Genomic DNA, 26,373 nt, shown 5'->3' with positions numbered 1-26,373 from the left:
CTCTCTCCGCGCCCCCCCTCGTCCTCACCACGCCGCACCACGTCATGCCACGCCATGCCAAGCCATGCCGGTACGTTATCGTCCTCCTGATAACGCGCCGGAGTTATGTAAAATAAAAATAAGAGATGCGACATGTGACACGTGCGTGGCCGCGAAATTCTCCGTCACGATATCCGGAGATGTTAAATGAGCCGCCAGGTCAGGCCTGCATCGCGATCTCTGGCCGGAGGTTCGGACGACAAGGATGTCGGTGTCGCGCGGCGGGCGCGCGCGCGTGACGCGCCGATCGCAGGACGCGCATGCGCCGCGCGGCCCGCGCTCCCATTGGCCGTCACCACATGGTCTGATGTCAGACCACGGGGACAGTCCAATTCAATAATAAGATGCTGGTGGGCTTAGGTGCGTGCCAGTCCTGTGTCTGATCGCACGACGGTTTCGTTGCTTTACCAGGGAGCGAGAGCCACTCGCGCCCGTCTGCGAGACGAGCGAGTGCAAGTCACACGAGATCACGCGAGGAAGCGAGACCCGCGGTGATTCAAAAGACCCAAAAAGACGGGACGCGACGCACGGTACGAGTACACACCCTGAATAAGGTGTCGAGTTGCAGTTCCTCTCTCTGACTCTCCGCTCTGCGGGACTCTATTCATTTCTCTTCGGGATTATACGTGTTTTGCGGAAGGAACGCGAGTCAGGTGAGTCCCGACGATCGATATAAGAGGTGACGCGGATATAATCGTCTTCCGAGGTTAGGTTTCGAGACGTTCTTTCCGGTCCTCCGGAAATCTTACGAGTGTCTTCGAGTCATTTGGTCGTATTTTTCTCGAGGAGAAAATTTCTCTTCGTTTCCCAAGACGGCACAGACCATTGTTGTTACATTGGAGGAATATACATTGGTTTGTGTTGTGTGGGTCGGAATTCTAACCCGAAAAAGTTACCGGCACGAAGCGTATCGTATATTTCAAGAAAAAGCTTTCGATTAATTGGAAAAGCGATGACATTGATAAGAATTAAGAAACGGAGCAATTGTTCGTGCATTCCAATTGGAAATTGGTTGTATGTCGAATGAATAATGTATGTTCTTATAGAGATATATTTCTTACCAGAAATATGCAAATAAAGTACATTAAGGATGTTTTGTATCTATTTTCAAAATATTGGGAATTTCATGAAAATTGTACAGAATGTCCTTACATATATTTAGAATCTTCTATACAATGTTTAAATCGATTCACTAAAGCGTTTACAAGTTATAAGGATTTTAATTTGCACCGAATTAACATGTGTTCTTATTGGAAACGTATAATCACATCGATTCAAATAACAAAAACACATGGAAATAATATTTAGAATTTGTTTAAAATTTGCAAAAGTTTGGATACAGGGGAAATATTTGGTCAAATAATATACAAGTACTAACTGGTTAAAAAGATATTAAATATAATTCGATGAAGCCATGCATCTGTCACAAGGCGAAATTCTCTGCCAAAAGTGTATCATTTCGATTAACAAAATTCGGAATATTTCAGTAAAAACGCAATAAATATTAAAAAATACATCTCTGCACAGCTAAGATCAAATTGTAATCCACACAATTACTTACTCAAAATACACCAAAAGTAGATATTCGTCAATATTGATTTTCAGCTACTTTTTGCTGGGATTGTACAAAACATCCTTAAACGCGACTTATAAACAAAATTGCATCATTCCTTAGCCCATTCAGACCCTATGTGCATAATTATGCACAAAAACTTTAAAATCATTTGAAATAGTTATTTTTTAGAATTAGTTTCCTAGCGATCTCTCGGTGGAAAAAAAATATATATATGTATCTCGTCGTTTTAAACCCTTAGCATTAATAAAAATTAATTCAATAATGTTTTACATTACAGAAAAAATTCAGGTCTGAATGGATTAAGGAGCTCTTTATAAGTAAATTTTGACAACCGTTTATTAAAAGAAGATTTCTTGTTTTTGAAAAATATACTAGAAACATATAAATGTATATAAATAATGTATATAAATGTATATAAATATTTTGAAATGTAAAAATTCGTATTCGTTAATTTTCTATGATAAGACTATCGCGACTTTTAAATCACACAAGAATTCATAGGGAAATTTAAATAAATTATGCGATATAATTATACACGCAAATCTATTCTTTTAAAGACTATATGTATCGGAATATACAAGATGTTTTAGACTAAGTTATTGAATTTTAGATGCATTTCAATATGAATGATATTTAACGAATACTAATTTTTTCATAATTAGTGTTATTTTAAATAATCAAGGCTTTATATTCCAAGCACAAGAAGAGAAACTAATCACGATTGCGTGCACTGTTGTATGAACAGCTAACGGAATCCAATGGACTGATTTCAAAAGCGAAATGTTGACCATGCATTCACAGAGTTTTCAAGATTTATAAAGCAATAACTCACATAGATAGTAAAAACTAATATAAAGTAATAATTTACATAAATAGGAAATAGTAACAATATTTTAACAAAAAAATTATTTTATCTAAAATTTCTATATTTTATATAAATTTTATAAATTCGAAAAATTCTATATAATATATATATATATATTTTTTTTCAAAATATCTTATACATGTAAATAATACGAAGAAATCGCGTCGAGATTATCCAGAAGTCATTTTCGTCTTTCGCTTTTTGTACTTCAAGGCTAAATATTGTCAAGATTGACGACGCTTTCTTCATGTTTGTATTATTACATCATATGTATACAGTTCTTAGATGTATGATGTCAAACTGATATCTGCAATACTTTTCTTATGAATGATTCATACATATTTATTCACAGTTATATGAGAAGTAGTAAGGAATATTGGATGATAAAAAAAATATATATGATTACGCAAAGATTATCATGTCGAGCCTGATAAAAATTAAAATATTAATTGATTCTTAACTGTGTTAATTATAAATTCGATTTTTATATTGCATTATTAACAATTTATATGCATATATATATATATATATATATATATATATATATATAAATTATTTTTAGTATCAAGTCATTAATATTTAATATTTTAAAATAATTGTTGTTACCTCGAAAATTATTATCTTATTTTATATAATTATATATAATTATATATATAATTATATATATTATTTATATTATAATTATATATATATATATATATAATATATATAATTATAATATATATAATATATATAATTATATATTTAATTATATATATATATATATAATTATATATTTAATTATATATATATATATAATTATATATTTAATTATATATATATAATTATATATATAATTATATATAATTATATAAAATAAGATGATAATTTTCGAGGTAACAACAATTATTTTAAAATATTAAATATTAATGACTTGAAACTAAAAATAATTTTTTTTTATCTTTTCCTGCTAACAAAGTTCTCCGATTAATTACGAGTTATCTACCTCGCCAGTATCATACGTGTCAAATACATCACTATGATATACTAACTCGAGTTAGAACGTCATAATGACCTAAGTGATATAGTGTGCGATATTTCTACGAAAATAATAAAAAAATATTTATTTATTTTAAGTACGTACTTTAAAGATAAAAATTTCATGCATCTTCATCTGCAGATTTTTTTTATCTAATCTGCAGTGGATATTTTCTCGCTTAAGAAATCTTAATTAAATGTAATAGTTTTTTCCTAAGTTCTTAATAATCGGTTTAAAACATGTATGTAGTAAATTCTTGTAAATTAAAAGATAGACGTCAAAGAAGGCCACTTAAGACGAATTAAATGAATAGTTAATAAGTCCTATTATTGCTCGCAACCTTGAAACGTAAATAGCGAAATTACGTTATTTCGTTCGAAAGTCGTTGCGAAATTATAATTGAAAGTTGTATATTAATTAAGAAAATTCTTATGCGAGAGGAAGTACGCACTTCACTTTAAAAACCTCGCATTCCTGGCGAGCAACTTAACTTTATTCAATGTGCGAAATTGTGTATGATTTTTTATAAATATTGTATACTTATCGCACTTCGAAGCTGCAATAAATTATCGGTACATCTCGATTATCAATTGTAATCGCGTAAGTGCGTGCTCGCGGATGCGTGGGCGTGCGAGTAATATCTTTTCTGGAATTATGATGTCTGTCTCGTTCTTCGCCTGCTTTTAATGACACGTTTTAATGAGACTTAACGTGTTGATTAATCAATTGGTCAAGTGAGATAGACAATGGATAAGAGCCATAATGATTAATTCTTGCACTGCATTGTTCGCACGATCAGTTTTCCATATTTGTCGTGATATACAGGGTGTTTCAGACCACTGGTATCACCCATTTAGAAACTAAAGAAGTGGTTATTTCAAAAAAGTAAAAACATTTTCTTCATAAATCGAGTGTGCTCTATAGAAGTGATTTCAAGCCTCATAACTCGAAAAGTACTTGATGAAAAAATAATTTATTATAGTATTTTGGAAAGCTCTCGAGGTAAGCTACAAGAATATGCAATGAAAAATAGGGGGTTCCATTTAAGAAATGCATTTCCGGTCTGAATCGTCTATTTTCGGCCGGAATCAGAAGCTGAAAATATCACCATTCAATAGAGCGCACCCGGATTTATAAAGAAAATGTTTTTACTTTTTTGAAATAACCACTTCTCTAGTTTTTAAATGGGTGAAACAGGTGGTCTGAAACACCCTGTATAATATTCGTGTTTCTTATTTACAATTTTAATCCACATTTATGGAAAAGTTCACTTCAACTGCGTCAATATTACAATGGCATTAATATTTCAATACGTCAATACTACAATGCCAGAGTCAAAGATCAATGCTTCTAACATGCATAATAAATTGAAATCGATCAATTATAGTAAAAGATTTTTAGACTCGAGTAACGACATGATAAACAAATCGAGTCTTGAGCACCATAGCATACTACAAGGTGCTAACAAGCACATATTCACACTATATTCTTTTCAATCGTTTGTTTTCCTTGTGAAGTATGTGTGTATGTATGTACGATACATACATTCTGTCTCGAGTCAAGTGTACATTTTCTTTCTGTTGTTGTATGTTATTTTATGTACCGTTTTCGAGGTGAGATGCTTGTAATAATTTGTAGAAATTTCTTACAAAATTCTTACCAAATTTTGCCAGTCAAAATTATCATTAATTTGTAAAAAGTCAAGTAATAACTCAAGTTTAATTCCGGCAGATGTATCTTCTGTATGCATCTCTTGTTATCAAAATGCTTATAATCTTTTTTCTTTCTCTCTTTAATTTTATGCAACAAAGGATTTAAATGTTCATCAAGAAGCAACATTTTTAAATGCGTTTAATTTTTATAATAGTTATTTGGAAATAATTAGTTTAATTTATATAATATAAATATATAAATATAAATTATATACTAATATAAATTTATATAATATAATATAAAATTATATAATAATTAATTAGTTATTTAGTTTTATGGGATAGTTATTTTAGTTCGTATTACAAAAAAAAACGCTGTTATGTCATATTTAATAACACTTCGTTTTATTATCTACATGATATTGAAAGTGAGACATTGGAATAATTATGCATAAAAGCTCGTATGACTTTTAACGCATTGTCAAGTACGAGGCAAGGAAAACAAAAAAGATTCGACCTTACTTATGTATTGCCCTTGCCATAAAATATCTAACATTCTTGCTTTCTTCTAACGAATTATATACATACATACAAGAACACTTTATATCAGGAGCGTGTTTACCTGACTTGACCTTGATTTGATTTGCACTCGAATGCGATCTATCGAAGATTAAATTTAAATAATATTATATAAACATAATATTAAAGAAAATGACGAAATATAATTGCCGGACAGAGAATTGTGACAATTTATTTACGAATTTTCGAGAGAGGTTGTATTAAGAATAAAGATTTTATACAGGGTGTCCCAGATACACCCCTTTTAAAATAAAAATAAATGGCTTTTATCAAAAATCGCGAACAATTTTTAAGTAAATCAACTTTTGATTCCGATCGGAAATATGCCATTCCGATCGGAAGTTGAATTTTTTTAGGGGAACATGGTACTTTTTATTACATTCGAATTGTACTTGAAAAAATAAAAAACTTTTGCATCAAACGTTTTTTCTAAAAGTGCCTCTGTCAATTTTAAAATTGACCTTGAAAGTAACTGTGATGAAATAATGAACTTCAAATGTTAAGACCTTTTTATTTTTTCACGTACAATTCGAATCTGTAATAAAAAGTACCATGTTCCCTTAAAAGAATTCAACTTCCGATCCGGAAAAGTTGAAAATATCACCATTTGATAGAGCTCGATTTACTTAAAAATTGTTCGTGATTTTTGATAAAAGCCATTTATTTTAATTTTATAAGAGGTACGGGACACCCTGTATATTAGCACAAAAAATAATAATTTCTCAAATAATTACTTATTCAAATACTTCTTTTGATATTTTTTTGTTTAATGATTAATTCATAATTCATTAATTTCATACATTAATTCATATGAGTTTAATTATTGATAAAATAATTTTTCCAATGCGTATTACGTGCAGTTGCTCCATTTGAGACGGTTCAAGCAAAGAAAAACAAGCTTGAAAAAAAAAATAGAAACAAAAAATGAAGGAAACCTGGAAGAAGCAAAGATTATGGCATTTAAAATGATGCATTATGTAGTCAGGCCTGTATTATATTTACTTGTGACGACTTGACGAAATGGGCACGTGTCACGCACAGATTTCATGTCATTACATATATTTTATATTTTTCTACGCATTATTCATTCACTTTAGCTCGTATGAAGCACGGTTTCGGAATACGAAATATGATTTCTCTGGTGAAAAATCGCTCCGCGCCGGCAGATATTTCCGTCGCATGCGTCAAACATGTGTAATTAGTGGACACAGTATAATAAATCGAAAATCAATTCGCGATTACGTGATACGGTACGAATTGATGACCCGACCTTTCGACTTATGTAACGCAACACGATCGACTATAAATTCTTTTTATGCCATGAAATAACTCTGACAATAAATTAATTTTTTTCCATCAATTTTTTATCATTGATAATAACGCTTTAATCGACTTACGTTTAACCGACAAATCGCGATAAATTTTTACCAAGAAATATTCATCTTTGCGATAATGCACCTTCTTATCGCGGGATCAACTTAACATCAACGTTAGACGAGCTGCGGACTTTTAAACGCTGACTTTAAAAAAAGACACGTGTCTAAAAAAAAGAAGGATGATGTAAAAGTATAATTATAAGAAAAATTATATTGAAATAAATTATCGAGCGGTTGATGAAGAAATCAATGAATTACGCAAACACGTGATATTTTCCTGCTGAAACTGTATCATGCCGATAATAAAATATGTTCTCCATCATGCGACCAATGTGATAAATTTCGTACTCGTCATTAATATTTTATCGTGTATTGCGATATCACGATTTTTCGAAATAGCACGTTTGAGATGATAGCTGAATTTTTGTCAATTTTTTTTTCTTTATTCCGATGTGAAACGATATTGAGATAAGATCGAAAAATGAATATATATCTTACGAGATATTTTATATCTCATCTTTCTGACATACTTAATTATTTTTTTTATAAGACACGTATAAAATATCTTATAAAGCATATTCTTACTATTTGAGGGAGATAATTTTTTATTTCCTTTATATACGTGCCGGAAATATCTCATAAGATATCTCTGCGATGTACACAGTGAGACATTTAATTTTGCTCTATATGTTATATGTAATAATTTTTCATACATCACATATAAATAATTTATAAGTTATATTCATGGTATGTTAATTAGATACTTCACTTATATAATATATATTATATATTTGAAAGTAAAATAGGCAATTTGCATTATCGCAATAACATTTTGTGTTAATTGGTGTACATTAATTTGTTTTCCTCTGCAGCACCTGAGATATTTTAAGAATACTCAAGACTTGAGTGGAATATAAAATGTTTCGAAAATTTTCAAGCACGCAGATAAAGAAAATTGGTAATTTAAGGATACGGGCCATTTGTTGATGTTATGCATCTTTATGCAGAAAAAGAAAAACAACATGAGAAATATTGAGAAAAGGAAAAAATGATATCTACGCGCGAACAATCATTGCAAAATTGGTTTATCTAAGTGAAACTACTCAATTGAGATTACTCAATTAACTATGTTATATGCCAATTGAAGGTAATTGCTTATGGACCGAACGTATACAAAGAGACTGGTGGACGAAGAACCAGTGTGAGTTCAGATTTCGATGTGCTAAAAACGCGTAAATCATCTCTTTGTTTATTCGTGAGAATGGGATTTGCGACGATTGACATGATACAAAGTTCTTTGTGCCTCTAAACTCGTTGAGATCACATCGTTTGTAGTCTCTTTGTTTTTAGATAGATCAATCGGAATTATCAGGAATCCTTCTGATTTGCTTTCCAAGATCTGTTCAAAAAAGAGCAAAATATTTTTATCAAACATAATATTTTTATATGTATTTTAAAAAAAAATGTGGACGACATTGAAAAGTTTCTATTGTGTAAATATACAGGGTGTTTCAGACCATCCGTACCACCCATTTAAAAACTAGAGAAGTGGTTATTTCAAAAAAAGTAAAAACATTTTCTTTATAAATCGGGTGCGCTCTATCGAATGGTGATATTTTCAACTTCTGCTTCCGGCCGGAAATAGGCGATTCAGACCGGAAGTGCATTTTTTTAATGGAAACCCCTATTTTTCATTGCATATTCTTGTAGCTTACCTCGAGAGCTTTCCAAAACACTATAATATATTATTTTTCCATGAAGTACTTTTCGAGTTATGAACCTTGAAATCATTTCTTAATTTTACATAAACCATAAAATATCTTGTAAAATATTCATTTTTCGATTATCTTACCTTAATACTTTTATGTACAAAATAATGAGAGAAGTCAATGGTGTAAAGAAAACACATAGTTATTTTTAAGAAAAAATATGTAATTGTTAATTGCAAATTACATACTTTTTCTTCGAAACAACTATGTGTTTTTTTTACACCAATTGATTTCTCTCATTATTTTGTATATAAAAGTATTAAGATAAGGTAATCAAAAAATGAATATTTTGCAAGATATTTTATCGTTAATATATAATTAAGAAATGATTTCAAGCCTCATAACTCGAAAAGTATTCAATGAAAAAATACTTTGTTATAGTGTTTTGAAAAGCTCTCGAGGTAAGCTCCAAGAATATGAAATGAAAAATTGGGGGTTCCAATTAAAAAAATGCACTTCCGGTCTGAATTGCCTATTTCCGGCCGGAACCAGAAGTTGAAAATATCAATATTCGATAGAACGCACTCGATTTATAAAGAAAATGTTTTTACTTTTTTGAAATAACCACTTCTCTAGTTTTTAAATGGGTGATACGGGTGATCTGAAACACCCTGTATGTCCTCTTCATGGCTCATGTAATTCTTGAAGAGACAAAGAGCGAAGAGGGATTTTAATTAATTCTATTCTAATTTACAGGTAACGATTTTAAGGACGTCGGAGAAGATTCTACGCAAAGGACTTCAGCAAGATGCCTGCACAGTTTGAAAGTATCAACAGTCCGATGACGCGGGAGCCGGTGGTCACGAATGGAGTCCCATATTCCATCGATAGTGACATCGTCATTACGGGCATTTCAGGTAATTATTGGTGCGATTGATCGGATCGTTATCAGAGCGTAACGCATCGACGATATTATTCCAGGTCGTTTACCTGAGTCGGCAAACATTGAGGAGTTTAAGGAGAATCTCTTGAAGGAAATGGATATGGTTACCGATGACGAGCGCCGTTGGGCGGCAGGCATTTATGGATTACCGCGAAGATCCGCCAAGATCAAGGATCTCGCTTCGTTCGATGCCTCCTTCTTCGGGGTACATCCCAAACAGGCACATGTAATGGATCCGCAACTTCGTATGCTGTTAGAAACTACGTACGAGGCGATAATCGATGCTGGCATCAATCCTTCGACCGTGAGAGGATCCCGCACTGGTGTCTTCATCGGCGTCTCCTCCTCCGAATCGGACGAATTTTGGACGAAAGACCCGAATCAAGTTAACGGTTTGTATATTTTGAAACTCGGTTTCGAATCTTGTACAAAATCTTATCAGTCTTATCTCAAAAGCTTATAAAAAAATTAAGACCATTTATACTCACAGAAAAAAAATAAGTGTTAAATCAAAACTTACTCTCTAAAAGTGAATCAGTGTATTATCACTGAAAAACAGTAAATAGTCACTAATTATAGCAGTTATAAGTACAGCACTATAAATCAGTATATTTTATTGAAAGAATCAGTTAATAATTTTGACTGTTTCAATCAGTAATATTTCTCAATATCAATAATATTTCTTTCGTTATTGTCAGTAATGTTAAACTACAATTCATCTCTCTATCTATTTCATATAAAATTAAAAATTTTATTTATATTTACTAAATATTTATTATATTAAAAATTTTATTTTATTTATATTACATGCATATGAACTTGCTATTTTAAGTAGATAACGAACGAATAATTTTCATTAAGTCGCCAGATATTTATTTGTCCGATTGATAAGATCGATTTAATATCTGAAATTAAATCGAAGTATTATTTTTAATTTTATCTGTTACTCTTTACAAACTTTATATAATTCTTATGACTAAATACGAGAGAGATAGTGATCGTAGAGGTAAACGAACGAACTAGCGATTACTGGATTTACAGTGAATTTTATTTTAACTGACCATAATCAGTGAGATATAAGATAAAATAACAAAAAAATAAGAGTTTCCACTGAAAATCAGTAAAATACTCACTGATTCTCAGTGAAATCTTATTTTACTGTTTAAATTAGTGATATTTTCACTGATTTACTTTTAGAGAGTATATACTTGAATTAATGCGTTCTGATTGTTTCTTATATACACAACAATTTATAATCTTCTTGGAGGAATTTAATAATTTTAAATTTCAACAATATTATAGTCTTATTTTAATATGTAATTGTCACCCCAAGAATACATAATTATTTAATTCTACTTTAAGAAAATTATAATCCTTGATTTAAAAATATTATTTTCTATCTAACATTGTTTCTTTCCCATTCAAGAAAATCAAATCTTAAATCATAAGAATATATTTTTCTTGATTGAACTATATAAAATGGCTTCATTCAAGTAATCAATTATTCAAGGAATTATATTTTTCTTTAATTAATGCAATATAATCTCATTTCAAAATTTCAATATTAAAACTAAATATATTTTCAAAACAAGAATGTCCTAATAAATTTTTTTCTGCTCCTGGACAAAATTAACGCATAATTTTTTTTTTTTTTAAATTTAAATATCAGCTTTAAAAGAAAAAATGAAACAAAAATTATGCGTTAATCTTGTCCAGGAGTATATTTACTGGAGATAAATTGAGGAATTTGCATTTGATTTGCAGGATATGGACTGATCGGATGTTGCAGAGCGATGTTCGCCAACAGAATTTCCTTCGCGTTTGACTTCTCTGGACCCAGTTACGCGATAGACACAGCTTGTTCCTCGGCCATGTTTGGCATGCATCAGGCAGTCGCAGCGATGCGCGCCGGCGAGTGCGACGCCGCGATCATCGGTGGAATAAATCTGCTGCTGAAGCCAGCGAACGCGCTTCAGTTCCATAAATTAAGTATGTTATCGCAGGACGGCATGTGTAAAGCATTCGACGCCACGGGCAAGGGATACGTAAGGGCCGAGGCAGTAGCGGTGATATACTTACAGAAGGCGAAGGACGCGCGTCGAGTGTACGCCACGGTGCTCCACACGAAAACGAACACCGATGGCCATAAATCGCAGGGTATCACTTACCCGAACGGTGAAATGCAGAATAAATTAATGCGCGAGGTGTACAATGAGACAGGGATCAATCCTGCAGACGTGGTTTACGTGGAGGCTCACGGTACTGGTACCAAAGTGGGCGATCCGGAAGAAGTCAACTCCATTGACAAGCTGTTTTGCAAAGACAGGAAAACGCCTTTGCTACTTGGCTCAGTCAAGAGTAACATGGGACACGCGGAATCCGCCAGCGGGCTCTGCTCGATCGCCAAAGTGTTGATCGCGATGGAGGAGGGCGTGATTCCCGCCAACTTACACTTTAACACCCCGAATCCGGATATCCCTGGCTTGAAGGAAGGACGCATTCGAGTAGTCGACAAGGCCATGCCGTGGAACGGCGGTATCGTGGGCATCAATTCCTTCGGCTTTGGTGGCGCGAACGCGCATATTGTTCTTCGTAGTAACCCGAAGCCGAAGTTATCTCCGGTGCCGGACACTACTGACCAGCTGCCCAAACTGGTCGCCGTATCTGGTCGCACGGAGGAGGCCGTGCAGACATTGCTGGAGAAAACGAAAAAGCATCGGAAGGATGACGAATTTCTCTCGTTGCTACATGCCATACACAATAACGATGTACCAGGTCACAAGATTCGCGGCTACGAGATCCTGAGTGTCGATTATACCCGCGAAATAAATCAAATAGCCAATCCAAATAACGAGAAACGTCCTATCTGGTTTGTATTTTCCGGCATGGGCGCCCAATGGCCGGGCATGGGCCGCGAGCTGCTCAACATCGAGGTTTTCCAACGTAGCTTGCGACGATCCGCGGAAGCGCTGAAGCCCCACGGCATCGATCTCATGAATATCATCATGAACTCTACCGACGAAACGTATGAGAACGTGATAGATTCCTTCGTGTCGCTCGCGGCTATGCAAGTCGCTCTCGTCGATGTCCTCGCGTCGATAGGCATACATCCGGACGGTATAGTTGGACACTCGGTCGGGGAATTGGGTTGCGCCTATGCTGATGGCGCGTTTACCCCGGAGCAGACTGTCGTAGCAGCCTATTGCAGAGGCAAATCGATTGTAGACTCCAAGCTAGTGCCGGGAGCCATGGCGGCGGTTGGCTTAAGTTGGGAGGATGCTAAAAAGTTGTGCCCGTCTGACATTATTCCGGCTTGTCATAATTCCGCGGATTCAATCACCATTTCCGGTCCATCCGAGTCTCTCGACAAATTCTTGAAGGAATTAAAGAGCAAGGATATCTTTGCCAAGAAAGTCAATAGCTCCGGTGTCGCATTCCACAGTAAATACATCGCCGCGGCTGGAAGCAAACTGCGCGCTTCCCTCGACAAGATCATACCAAACCCAAAACAGAGATCAGCTAGATGGATCTCGAGCTCCATACCCGAGGCCGCGTGGGGCAGCCCGCTCGCACAGCTCAGCTCGTCTGCGTATCACGTCAACAATTTGCTGTCGCCCGTCCTCTTCCAGGAAGCAATCGCGCATATTCCAGACAACGCGATAACGCTCGAGATCGCGCCACACTGCTTGTTACAGGCGATCCTGCGCAGATCGCTGCCACCAACGGTGACCAATATTGGCCTCCACAAGCGGGACCACTCGAATAATCTGGTCTTTCTGCTGTCTAGCATAGGTAAACTGTATGTGGCAGGTGCACAACCTAATATTTCCAAGCTATATCCACCGGTGAGCTTCCCTGTTGGTCGCGGGACACCCATGATTGGGCCCTTGGTCAAGTGGGATCACTCCGCCACATGGGAAGTAGCCTCCTTCAAGCAGACGTCGAGCCAATCGGGCGAATGCGTTGTACAAGTGGATCTGTCAAAAGAGACAGATGCTTATTTAGCGGGACACCAGATCGACGGACGGGTCCTCTTTCCAGCCACCGGTTATCTTATGCTTGTGTGGAAGACTTTGGCGAAGCTGCGCAGCACCGACTTCGAATTATTGCCAGTGGTGTTCGAGAACGTGCGCTTTCAGCGCGCCACCATTATGCCGAAGGAGGGAACGGTGAAATTCTCGATAAATATTTTCGAGGGAACGGGCGATTTTGAAATCTGCGAAGCCGGCACCATTGCCGTCAGCGGAAAGATCCGCGCGTCCCAAGCTATCGAAAAGGATCAGCTGAAACTCCCGCCACCGCCATCAGTTCCTGTTGACAAGGAAATTTTACCATTGGATACCAAGGACATTTACAAGGAGCTGAGGCTACGCGGATACGAATATGGTGGTATCTTCCAAGGGATCAAGACCTCTGATAACTATGCTACTATCGGCGAGCTTCGTTGGCTCGACGAATGGGTCTCGTATTTAGATACTATGCTACAGTTTAGCATATTGTCTAATAAACACAAGCTGCTATATTTACCATCGCGTCTTCAATACGTTGCGATTGACCCGGTTCTTCACAAACGCTTGGTGGACAAGCTACCGCAGGACGGCGGATTGCCGATATATTACTACCAGAATGTTAATATCGTGAAATCAGGTGGCGTCGAACTCAGAGGACTGAAAGCTTCCCTGGCCCCTCGACGACAGCAAACTCAAGCTTCTCCTAAACTTGAACGATATATTTTCGTACCCTATGAAAATTCACATAGCCTGGTGGAGGATCCAGCAAGGGCTAAATCTCATGCGCTGACTGTACTATTCAACATTATGAACAAGAATATGCCAGCGTTGAAGTACAAGATCTTAGAGATCGCAGGTGAACGAGCCGCAGAAGCTCTCTTGATTCCGTATGCAGTTGATTTCTTCTTTGGTGAAATGGAGCATATCACGGTAAGTGTAATAGTATCGTAGAAGCAGAACATTTTTCAGAAAATCTTAACAGAGATCTCAGATGACGAAGCAATTTAAAATCAAGAAATCAATTGCCATGGCCATTTTTTCTCTTTCAAGTAAATAGGCATTGAAGATAAATAATGTATATCTTCAATATCTATCAGCTTCACGTTTAGAGGGAATCTCTCAATATACAAAGTGTTTCATATCACCTGTGTTTCATACCACCCATTTAGAAACTAGAGAAGTGATTTTTTCAAAAAAGTAAAAACATTTTCTTTATAAATCGGGTGCGCTCTATTGAATAGTGATATTTTCAACTTCTGCTTCCGGCCGGAAATAGGCGATTCAGACCGGAAGTGCATTTTTTTAAATGGAACTCCCCATTTTTCATTGCATATCTTGTAGCTTACCACCTCGAGAAAACACTATAAGGTATTTTTCTTGTAGCTTACCACCTTTCCAAAACACTATAAGGTATTTTTTCATTGAGCACTTCGAGTTATGAAGCTTGAAATTATTTCTTAATATTACATAAAATATCTTGTAAAATATTCATTTTTTGATTATCTTACCTTAATACTTTTATGTACAAAATAATGGGAGAAATCAATTGGTATAAAGAAAACACAGTTGTTTCTAAGAAAAAATATGTAATTTGCAACAACAATTCTATATTAACAATTCCATTTTTTTTTTAAAAACAACTGTATGTTTTCTTTACACCAATTGATTCCTCTCATTATTTTGTGCATAAAAGTATTAAGGTAAGATAATTGAAAAATGAATATTTTATAAGATATTTTATGGTTATGTAAAATTAAGTAATGATTTCAAGCCTCATAACTCGAAAAGTACTTGATGGAAAAATAATTTATTATAGTGTTTTGGAAAACTCTCGAGGTAAGCTACAAGAATATGCAATGAAAAATAGGGAGTTTTATTTTAAAAAATGCACTTCTGGTCTGAATCGCCTATTTCCGGCCGGAAGCAGAAGTTGAAAATATCACCATTCTATAGAACGCACCCAATTTATGAAGAAAATGTTTTTGCTTTTTTGAAATAATCACTTCTCTAGTTTTTAAATGGGTGGTACAGGTGATCTGAAACATCATGTATACTTAGTAAATTCATTTTACAAAAAATTGTGCTTTAATTATTTCAGCTCGATTTAAAATTGATTGCTGGGTCTCCCACTAATTATGCAACAGTTTCTAGCCAAGTGGATATTGAAATTATGGCGGAGGATACGAATGATATATCTTCTATTCATGATATGAATTTGATAATGGCAGCGGATGTTATATCTAACAAATCTTATGGTGTTCTGAAAAATCTGGCGGCTGCTTTGAAACCTAACGGTTTCGTTCTCCTGGAAGAGACCGTCGCACAATTGAATCTTAAACTCGCGCTGAAGCAAACAGACCTAATATTGGTCGCGAAACAGATTGATCCCATAGGAAAGACTTATCTGTTGCTGAAAAAACTTGAGAAGAGCAAGGAACCAACTATAATACAGATCGTGGAGAAGAATTTCTCGTGGTTGGAGGGTTTAAAAGCGGCACTGAAGAAAGCTGACAGCGAGGATCAGCAAGTGCTTCTTGTATCCCAGGGCGAACCGTTACTCGGTAAAATTTAGTTTTAGCGAAAAGAAACGTTTAAACAATTTTCTTGATTGTATTATGTTAACAAAACAAATCATTTCTCTGTTTGTAGGTCTAGTCGGACTCATGAATTGTATACGAAGAGAGTCTGGCGGTGCGAACGCACGTTATGTTTTTATCCAGGACAAGAATGCTCCCAAGTTCAGTTTATCCACGCAATTCTATGCAGAGCAGTTGGATAAGGGATTGGTGGCCAACGTGTTAAAGGGAGGTCAATGGGGCAGCTATACGCACTTGCTGTTGGATCAACAGAGCAACGTGTCTTCTCTGCAGGTGGAGCACGCTTATGTAAACTCGTTGGTGCGAGGAGACTTGAGCAGTTTGAGATGGATCGAAGGCCCGTTGAGTTACTATCGGCCCGACAATTCTTCAAATACAACGCTCTGCAGCGTGTATTACGCTCCTTTAAATTTCAGGTAAATTTTCACTCAGATTATCTTGAATTAGTCGCTTAGAGATGAGGATGACACCTGGATGAAACATGTTACATTATAGAGATATCATGCTGGCGACCGGAAAGCTGCCACCGGACGCTCTGCCAGGAAAAATGGCCACGGAGGATTGTATATTGGGATTGGAGTTCTCCGGGAGAGATGCGGGTGGACGTCGCGTGATGGGTATGGTCGAAGCTAGAGGACTGGCGACGACCATAGTGGCGGATCTCGGTTTCCTCTGGGAGGTACCCGACAAGTGGACATTGGAGCAGGCTGCGACAATACCTGTCGCTTACGCAACCAGTTATTACGCTCTGTTCGTACGAGGTCAGCTAAAAGCGGGCGAAAGTGTGTTGATTCACGCTGGCACAGGCGGCGTCGGTCAAGCCGCGATCGCCATCTCTCTGCACGCCGGTTGCACAGTCTTCACCACTGTTGGCACACCTGAGAAAAGGGAATACCTTAAGAAAATCTTCCCTCAATTGACCGACAGACATATCGGCAATTCTCGGGACACGAGCTTCGAACAGCTGGTACTCACCGAGACCCAAGGACGTGGAGTTGACGTGGTGCTGAACTCGCTGGCGGAGGAGAAGCTGCAAGCCAGCGTACGGTGTCTCGCGTTGAACGGTCGTTTCCTCGAGATTGGCAAGTACGATCTATCGAATGACAACAACGTAGGGATGTCCATGTTTCTGAAAAATACGGCTTTCCACGGGATATTGTTGGATGCGCTATTCGACCAGGATTGCGCGGAGAAGAAGGAAGTAGTAAGACTCGTTTCAGAAGGAATCAAGAATGGTGCGGTGCGTCTTTTACCTTCGACCGTCTTTTCGGAGCAGCAGCTCGAGCAGGGATTCAGATTCATGGCGACCGGCAAACATATTGGCAAGGTATTACTGAAGATTCGGAACGAGGAGTCGAAGAGACGCGTCCCGCCCACGCCCAAGATAGTAGCTGCCATACCGCGTACTTACATGAATCCGGAGAAGTCGTACGTATTAATCGGTGGTCTCGGTGGCTTCGGTCTCGAGTTGGCCAACTGGATAATAGCCCGTGGCGCCAAGTTCATCGTTCTCGTGTCACGCTCAGGCATACGCACCGGTTATCAGTCGTTGTGCGTGCGACGCTGGCGCGAGAATGGCGTCAAGATTTTCATCTCCACCGCAGATGTTACAACTGTATCGGGTACGGAACGCCTGATTCAAGAAAGCAATCGATTGGCTCCGGTGGGTGGCATATTCAACCTCGCAGCTGTCCTGTGCGACGCGCTAATTGAGAACTTGACGGAGGCCGACTTCAAAACGGTGATCCTGCCAAAAGTCGACGGTACAAGAAATTTGGATGCGGTATCGAGGAAGTCTTGTCCATCGCTCGATTACTTCGTGGTATTCTCATCAGTATCGTGTGGCCGTGGCAATGCTGGTCAAACCAATTACGGTTTTGCCAATTCAGCTATGGAAAGAATGATAGAGCAGAGGCAAGCCAATGGTTTACCTGGTCTGGCTATTCAATGGGGTGCCATTGGAGATGTTGGCTTAATCATAGGTATATCACATGTATACGAAATGTAGTTTCTTTGAAAGATTCGGGTCTGTCTTAAGATAACTTCCTGGATCTGTAATTTCCTAATTTTTGCGAGCCTTTATTTCTATAAATCCATCCTTTTATTTTATCTTAAAAAGCATTCATATTCATTAATAATTTCATTGAGCAATGATAGCGATGATTGCATGATTTCTTTTATTCCGAAGAAAGATAATAACGATAAAAGAAAGATAATAACGATAAAAAATTAGAAATTAAGCATATGCATGCACATGCACGTATATTATTGTTCTAAAATCATTGTACGTTGCATTTTATACAGGATTAAAAGTCTGGAAACGTTCAATTATCTCCGAAAATAGTGGTCCTGTGGGAAAATGTTTCAGACAAAAGTTGTAGGGTTTTAAGTGACGCATTACACAGTAATATTACTATGATCTTGAAGATTGTTATTAAGGTCACAGATTGTTATGAAGATCATCTTAAATTTCTTAAATGGAATCCCCTATTTTTAATTACATATTCTTGTAACTTACCTCGAGAGCTTTTCAAAACACTATAATAAAGTATTTTTTTATTTTTATTTTATTGAGTACTTTCCGAGTTATGAGACTTGAAATCATTTCTTAATTTTACATAAACCATAAAATATCTAGAAAAATATTCATTTTTCGATTATCTTACCTTAATACTTTTATGTACAAAATAATGAGAAGAATCAATTGGTGTAAAGAAAATACATAGTTGTTTCAAAGAAAAAATATGTAATTTGCAATTAACAATTACATATTTTTTCTTAAAAATAAACTATGTGTTTTCTTTACAGCAATTGATTCCTCTCATTATTTTGTACATAAAAGTATTAAGGTAAGATAATCAAAAAATACATATTTTACAAAATATTTTACGAAATATGTAAAATTAAAAAATGATTTCAAGCTTCATAATTCGGAAAGTACTCAATGAAAACTAACTAATTATAGTGTTTTGGAAAGCTCTCGAGATAAGCTACAAGAATACGTAAAATAGGGGGTTCTTTTTAAGAAATTGAAGGTGGTCTTGACGTGATTTTAACAACACTCTACAAAGTCATAGTAAGTATTACTATGTAATGCGTCACTTAAAACCCTACAACTTTTGTCTGAAACATTTTCTCACAGGACCACTATTTTCGGAGATAATTGACCGTTTCCAGACTTTTAAACCATTCTGTATGATCTATTACTTATACAATTGTTACTCTTTTAGAAACGATGGGAGGTAACGACACGGAAATTGGTGGTACTATGCCACAACACATGACGAGCTGCCTGGCGACTATGGATATGTTCTTACAACAACCGCATCCGGTGCTATGTTCCGCAGTATTGGCGGAGAAACACAAATCCACGAATGACGGTAACAAAGCTGGTCTCATCGAAGCTGTCGCCAATATCTTAGGTGTTAAAGACGTCAGTTCAGTCAACGGTACCCTGGCCGATTTGGGTATGGACTCGTTGATGGGCACAGAAATAAAACAGACTCTTGAAAGAAATTACGATATCGTGCTGTCGCCTCAAGAGATCCGCGCCTTGACGTTCGCCAAATTAGAAGAATTATCTTCATCGACCGGTGAGACGAGTAAGCAACTTGCTGTCCCGAAAGCTACCGTAAATTCGGACAAAAATGCTGCCAGTAATATGCTGATATTGCAATGGCCGGGTGAAGTGCTGCCCAAGGAAGCTCTCGTCCAATTGAAAACAAAGAGCGCAAATGGAACGCCATTATTTATCGTTCATGCGATTGAGGGTCTGATCAAACCGTTGGAACATGTAGCCAAGGAACTCGACAGACCACTTTGGGGTCTGCAAAGCGTCGAACGTGCGCCGCATGATACAATACAGGAATTGGCCGAGTTTTATATCAAGAAAATCAAAGAGGTTCAAAAGAAGGGACCTTATCACCTGGCAGGATACTCGTTTGGAACTTGCATCGCTATCGAGATGACTCTGCAGCTGGAGTACGTTGGAGAGAATGTCAGTCTGAGTCTAATCGACGGCTCAATAGAGTTTGTGCGACAACAATGCGAAATGATCGGCAAAATAGATACATCGAACTACCTCGTTTCCGAAGGCTGTATGAAATCATTGGCGTATTTCAGCATTCAATTTAACAAGAATGTCACTTATCCGGAAGTGAGTACCATGATGTCTGCACATCTTTCTTCTATGTCTATGGAAATATATTTTTCATTATTTTAAGAGCTAATTGCACGCGAACATTCAAAGACAGATACTACATCTCATGGAAGCACAAATAAGATTCAACAACAAATATTGATTAACAATTCGATTTATTCCAATCATTGACATCAAGTTCAGCTCGCATGGATTGTGCAAAGTTGTGTCATGAATAATGTCATTTGCTTCTGCAAAAGTGATTCAGATGTCAATGCATAATATACTATATACAATTAAATGTTTATTGTTTATAAATAATTCATGATTTTTGTTTACTTTTGAAAAGTAATGAATCGTTTGATAATAACTATTAAATGACTTACGTGTTTTTTTCCTCATTTTTATTGTTAACATTTTATTGTTTATGATGACATAAAAATGATCCATAAATATCCACGCATAAATAATCAGAGTGCATATATGTATAATCGAGATATCGAATTATTTTATAATCTATATGTTTCATTCCAGGCATACGAGGTTCTAAAGCAGAGCAAATCGGAGGAAGAGATGTTTGATAAAATGTTAGAGGTAATAGGTAACACTCCGTTTGTGGAAGAAGATTTAAAAGTCGCTGGATATCTTCTGTTCAAAAAATTGGCGGCCGCTACAATGTATTCTCCGGATAAAAAAATTGAAGGACCAGTGACACTAATTAAGGCTAAAGAAAACTTTATACCTATAGCAGAAGATCACAATTTATCACAGGTAAGAGATTTATTTCCGTCTTTTCGTTTCTTTCGTTAAATTTATGCGCAATATTATTTTTATATTTCTTTAATATTAATATTATTTTTAATCAATATTATTAATTAAAAAATTATTATTTAATATTAATATTATTAATATTTAATAGTTAATATTATTTTTCCCTTTTCTCTTCAAATTTCTTTTAAAATTATGAATTGATTAAAAATTAAAAAAGAATTCAAACATTTTTATTCCAATATATTTTTAAAAATTTTTATCGAATATATTCCGTTTTTTTAATGCTATATTTATTATATAATTATTCGAAAAATAGAAAATTGGGAGTGTATTAGCATAAATATTTACCACATCTGCCACATCTAATTAAAAATTAGTGGAATAAATAAATAAAATGTTGATAAACATTTTTATATATTTGATAGATATTTTTTGAAAGCTAAATAATTCTCTCAATCTTTTTTTCACATATAAAAGAAACAATATGCGAATCATATACTTAAAGATTTATACATACTTTGCTCTTTTTCAGATCTGCGTACAACCTGTAAGAGTGGAAGAAGTAAATGGCAATCACAGAACGATATTACTGGGGACAAGCGCAAAGAGGATCGCAAGTCTCTTGCAAGTGTAATCTGTAAAACGCGAGAAAACGTTCGTTAAAATGAAGCGTATAACGTAATTAGAATTCGTGTAAAAATGTTATCATGTCTAAGAGAATAGCTTCACGCATAACACGGTATCGGTAGAACTTAATCTTCACAAGGTTGCAGGAATGTTGTAGAATATATTTCATCACGTAATTACATTGACGTGATCATATGTTTGCACATTCTTTGCACATTGCCGCAATAGCAGATTTTATGCTGTATAAAGTGACACATCTTTACATAGGAATCTTTTGCATATATATCTCTTCTCATATCCTCTCCAATATTACAAACCAGAAAATCTCTTTGCAACCAAGTAAAACGTACAAAATGAGAAATGCACGAGATACAGCTTTTTAAAATGGTATACTAGTACTTCCCTTATTATTAATTAATTTAAATTAAATATAGTAAGTTCGTATAATTTTTAAGTACATGGGATCAATAATTTGTTTTTAAGACTGTGTAAGCTTTTCCGTGATATTTCCAAAGTGGACACAAATTTAATGCGCGTGCGTATCTATTTATTTAAATTATATAATTATATATTATTTTTATTTTTTTCTCCACTTAGTAATTAATGATACTTTGATTTAAGCGGGTCGATCTCGTTATTTCTAGCATTTAATGGAGTTTCTGCAATGCTTCATCATTATATAGCATGATGAAATTGTAAATAACAACAAGATATATCAATGCATTGCTTAATACAGTTTTTAATTACTGACTCTTCACATTCGATATAATGAAAATTTAATTAGTGAAGAGAGATTATTCCAAGATTTATCGCACAATATGTAATTTATGTTTCATTCCATTTAATGATTAAAAGTTTGGCATATTAAATAAATATATACTATCTGTATTTTTTATTAACACTTTCAACATATTATGTATATATTTGTGTTATATTTTCAAAATGTATACTTATTCATCGTAGGTATATAATATACGTACAAATTAATAATGCAAATTTATATAAAATATATTTATCTCCCCGAAACTCTCTGATTATATAATCAAATAAATTTTCGAAAAAACTTATATAAACAATATCTTCCTTTAATATTATTATGATGATGTTCGATTACATGTGAATCTAATGAAATTTATAAAAGAAATCATTTCGATAATCTACACATAAGATAATATAGGCGAATAGAGCGGCACAAACAATTGTGAGTTTGGAATGTAAGAAGCAATCCAGCGAGGATGCCGAAGACAGTCCTGAATTTCTGTTCATACATGGAAGTCATTCTGCGAAGATTAATGATTTTTCATTATTTCAAGTGTGTGAACCTGGATGTCTAATATGCTCGGCATCAAAGGATAACATGATGCAAATACAGTAAATGACAGAAATTATCTACAACGACAAAGAAATCGAAACGCAATTCATAACGTGGAATTCGTAGCATCGCTTTGAACCATTAATTGTTAGTCGATTGAGAATTATAAACGCAGGTACAATTGCGCGTCATGTTGCTAAATCTTCTAGTATAACGACTTATGCTGATGACACAACACAGCTTTGTTTTCATCGAGAGATAAGTCTCGTTTTTAATTGATCAATTATATGTAAACTACATGAAAAATATAATTAAGAAAAAAAAGATTTATTACTATTAATAATTTTGAAAGATTTATAAATGCATTTTTAACAGATAGTATAAATAATTGACATTTTATCGTATTTGATTAAACAAATTTATATTTATATGATTTTTTTTTTTAGATATTTTCTTTGTGCAAATTATTTAATGAATAATGGAAACTTATATATATATATATATATATATATATATATATATATATATATATATATATATATATATACTCGATAAAAGGACAGTATATACAATGAAATTAACAAAATAAACAATTTAATTTAATGCATCGGTAAAATGCGATTCGGATATCGCGGCGTCTTTATCGCACGTGAAAGAGATTGTTAAAGCATAACGGGTACCAGATTTTACTTTTTCAACTAAATGCAAATTTTCACTCCCCGAGGTGAAAATCGAGACTCTGCCTGTGAACAAATATTGTTAAATCATTATTTTATTTTTACATACAGGATAGATTTATTTAATCGGATGTAAATCTTACCTTTTCTTGGTTCTATTGTTGAGTTGACATTGTTCTCGTCCATGAATACAAACCGACCACCCTCGAAATTTTTTTCGTAATCATTTAAATACAGCAGTGATGTATAATGAAACGATTCATATGTCTCCTAAAATTTTACATTTTAATTTTTTTTCAATCGTTAAAAGTTAAAAAAAAGATCTCTTTATATTTGTATAATTGTATTAATTAAGAGTGTTATATAATGTTTCAAACCAAACCTTATCAACATGTGGATGCCAGTATTCGTCATGTATGGTTTTTGCAGGTTTATTAGTTATTCGCGAAAAAAATGTAGGTTTAGTTAGATAGATTTTATCTACATCTACTCCAAAATTGTGTGCCACTGCATGTTGTATTTTCGTTTTCACTACCCTAAATTAAACGCAATATATTATTAATTTAAATATGTATCTTTTCTCACTTAAATATTAGATATATGATAAATATACAATAAGATATGCGTATGTGTTTAAATGTTGATTTATGTATGTAATAATTCTGTTATTTAAATATGTATTTTTATTTTAAAAGCTAGATTTGGAATATTTATAAAAATAATTTATTTACATGTATCTAACAAATTTAATCGATTTTTGTGTCATTAATTTTAGAAAATTCTGCAAGAATTTTTGTTTTTTTCTTTACATTTAATTCTCACAATATTCATATAGAATTAAGAAGAATCATACCTATAAATTGTTAAATCCATATTATTAAATAACTTCTTTGCTGCCGGATGTTTGTAAATATTGATAAAGCCTTGCCCTTTGCTGAGAGCGCCAGAATGAAGATCCAGAATACTAGCACCGCCATCGGATCCAGCCAAATCTAATCCAGCTTTTGCTAACTTCAGTAAAACATCTACCTCTGTTGTCGAGACAAGTTTATCGGTAACGACTCTGCCACATTTCTCTGGTACACAGCCAGGGTATTTTTCTAACTCGTCTCTATAATCCACAGAACAGTCAACATTCTGTGTACGACTTACCAGCACATCTTTCTGCTTTGCCAAAGATACTTCCTTGGCCTGTCTGCTATTATACCAAACTATTAATAATACTCCTAGTATCAGAATGCATCTAGACCACACTCTTTGATATGGAAAAGTTACAACAGGTCCATATTTCCTAAATTGAAAATAGGAATCGTATACTTTTAATTCAATTTTATAAATAAATTTTATAAATTAATTTAATATAATATAATTTTATTATTATTAATTTATTATTAATTTAATATAATTAATACAATTTTATAAATTAAATAAAGTAAATTTTATAAATATTAATAAATTAAATAAATTAAATAATTACTTAAGCAGAAGTAATTTTATCAAAATAATAATGTTTTTTTATTTGTATATATCCGATTATTTATAAATGTAGAAGACCGGTGTGTGTCCTAAATATTTATAATTCAATAAATGCAATTTATAAATATACTCACAATTCAACAGGCTTGTCCACCTTGTTTTCTTCTTTATTAATTATATTTTCCTTTTGTGTACTTTTCTTCTTCGTTTTATTTACTTCTTGCATCGTCATTGTTTATTTCTTCAGCTTATGTTTGTCCTAATTTCTCAAACGTGTCAAATTCTTAGTACTTAGTACTCCTTCTTGGTATCAGAGAGAAGACTGAGAGGTGTCATGGCCTGCTTTTAGATGATCCCTAAAAGCGATACTCCCTCTATGAACATTGAAAACGTAGACATGAACTACAAAGCCAAATTCCATGAATGTTCTCGAAGGGTAATATATAATGTGCACAATTTCTGGTTTTGTTCCGTGCTATATAGACGAAATGCCGGTAGTGCTGTATAACAATTAGATACTTATGTATTTAAATCGATAGTAAATCAATTATTCAATCGCGAAAAATACTGTAATATTCAAAGATGAAATAAATATTTTTCTATACTCATTGTCATATTTTATATCTTTTTATTTACAAAACACAAAACCGTATTTCTATAAATCTTCTTAATTAGCAGTAAACTGATCTTTGATATTTATCAATAATTTTTTTATTTAAAAATTTAATTATTAATACATGTATAGAATTTGTCAAATTAATCACTGATTCCTCTGAAGTTTTTATAATTAAAACTCGAAAAATATAAACGTTGCAAAATATTTTAAATCTTTTCCTTTATATAAAATATAAAGAATATGTTCATATGTTCCACTCTAATACAGCTAACATTATTTTTATATATTTTTATTATAATTTTAATATCAACATATATTTTTATGCATATATTTTTATACATATATTTTTATTATAATTTTAATATCAACATAATATTTTTATGCTTAATATA

The 26,373-nt window shown here is 34.2% G+C and overlaps 2 protein-coding genes across 3 annotated transcripts; one reads left to right on the top strand and one right to left on the bottom strand.

Moving 5' to 3' along the window:
• Nucleotides 1–392: 392 nt before the first annotated feature.
• On the top strand, nt 393–22,765 carry LOC105247758 (fatty acid synthase-like). Of its 2 annotated transcripts, none has more exons than XM_025414965.1 (10): nt 393–569; nt 9,585–9,731; nt 9,796–10,149; nt 11,522–14,697; nt 15,866–16,328; nt 16,417–16,780; nt 16,860–18,346; nt 19,595–20,520; nt 21,037–21,273; nt 21,806–22,765. In XM_025414965.1, the coding sequence occupies exons 2-10, from the start codon at nt 9,623–9,625 to the stop codon at nt 21,905–21,907; spliced, it is 7,218 nt and encodes a 2,405-aa protein (XP_025270750.1). In that variant the 5' UTR covers nt 393–569; nt 9,585–9,622; the 3' UTR covers nt 21,908–22,765. The 2 variants fall into 2 exon arrangements, with proteins under 2 accessions (XP_025270750.1, XP_025270749.1); XM_025414964.1 differs by having other exon boundaries at nt 393–692; nt 9,571–9,731.
• Nucleotides 22,766–23,765: 1,000 nt separating this feature from the next.
• LOC105255650 (2-oxoglutarate and iron-dependent oxygenase domain-containing protein 3) lies at nt 23,766–25,708 on the bottom strand. Its single transcript, XM_025414961.1, has 5 exons — nt 25,500–25,708; nt 24,743–25,180; nt 24,272–24,425; nt 24,033–24,159; nt 23,766–23,955 (listed from the first exon to the last, which is right to left on the bottom strand). Exons 1-5 carry the CDS (start codon nt 25,595–25,597, stop codon nt 23,807–23,809), a joined length of 966 nt encoding a protein of 321 aa, XP_025270746.1. The 5' UTR covers nt 25,598–25,708; the 3' UTR covers nt 23,766–23,806.
• Between the last annotated feature and the right edge of the window lie 665 nt (nt 25,709–26,373).

The sequence above is a fragment of the Camponotus floridanus genome, unplaced genomic scaffold (genome assembly GCF_003227725.1).
Source record: "Camponotus floridanus strain SB8 unplaced genomic scaffold, Cflo_v7.5 scaffold113, whole genome shotgun sequence".
NCBI classification, from domain to species: Eukaryota; Metazoa; Arthropoda; class Insecta; order Hymenoptera; family Formicidae; genus Camponotus; species Camponotus floridanus.
The sequence above is the reverse complement of the archived record's forward strand: the minus strand, read 5'-3'. Positions and strand labels throughout refer to the sequence as shown.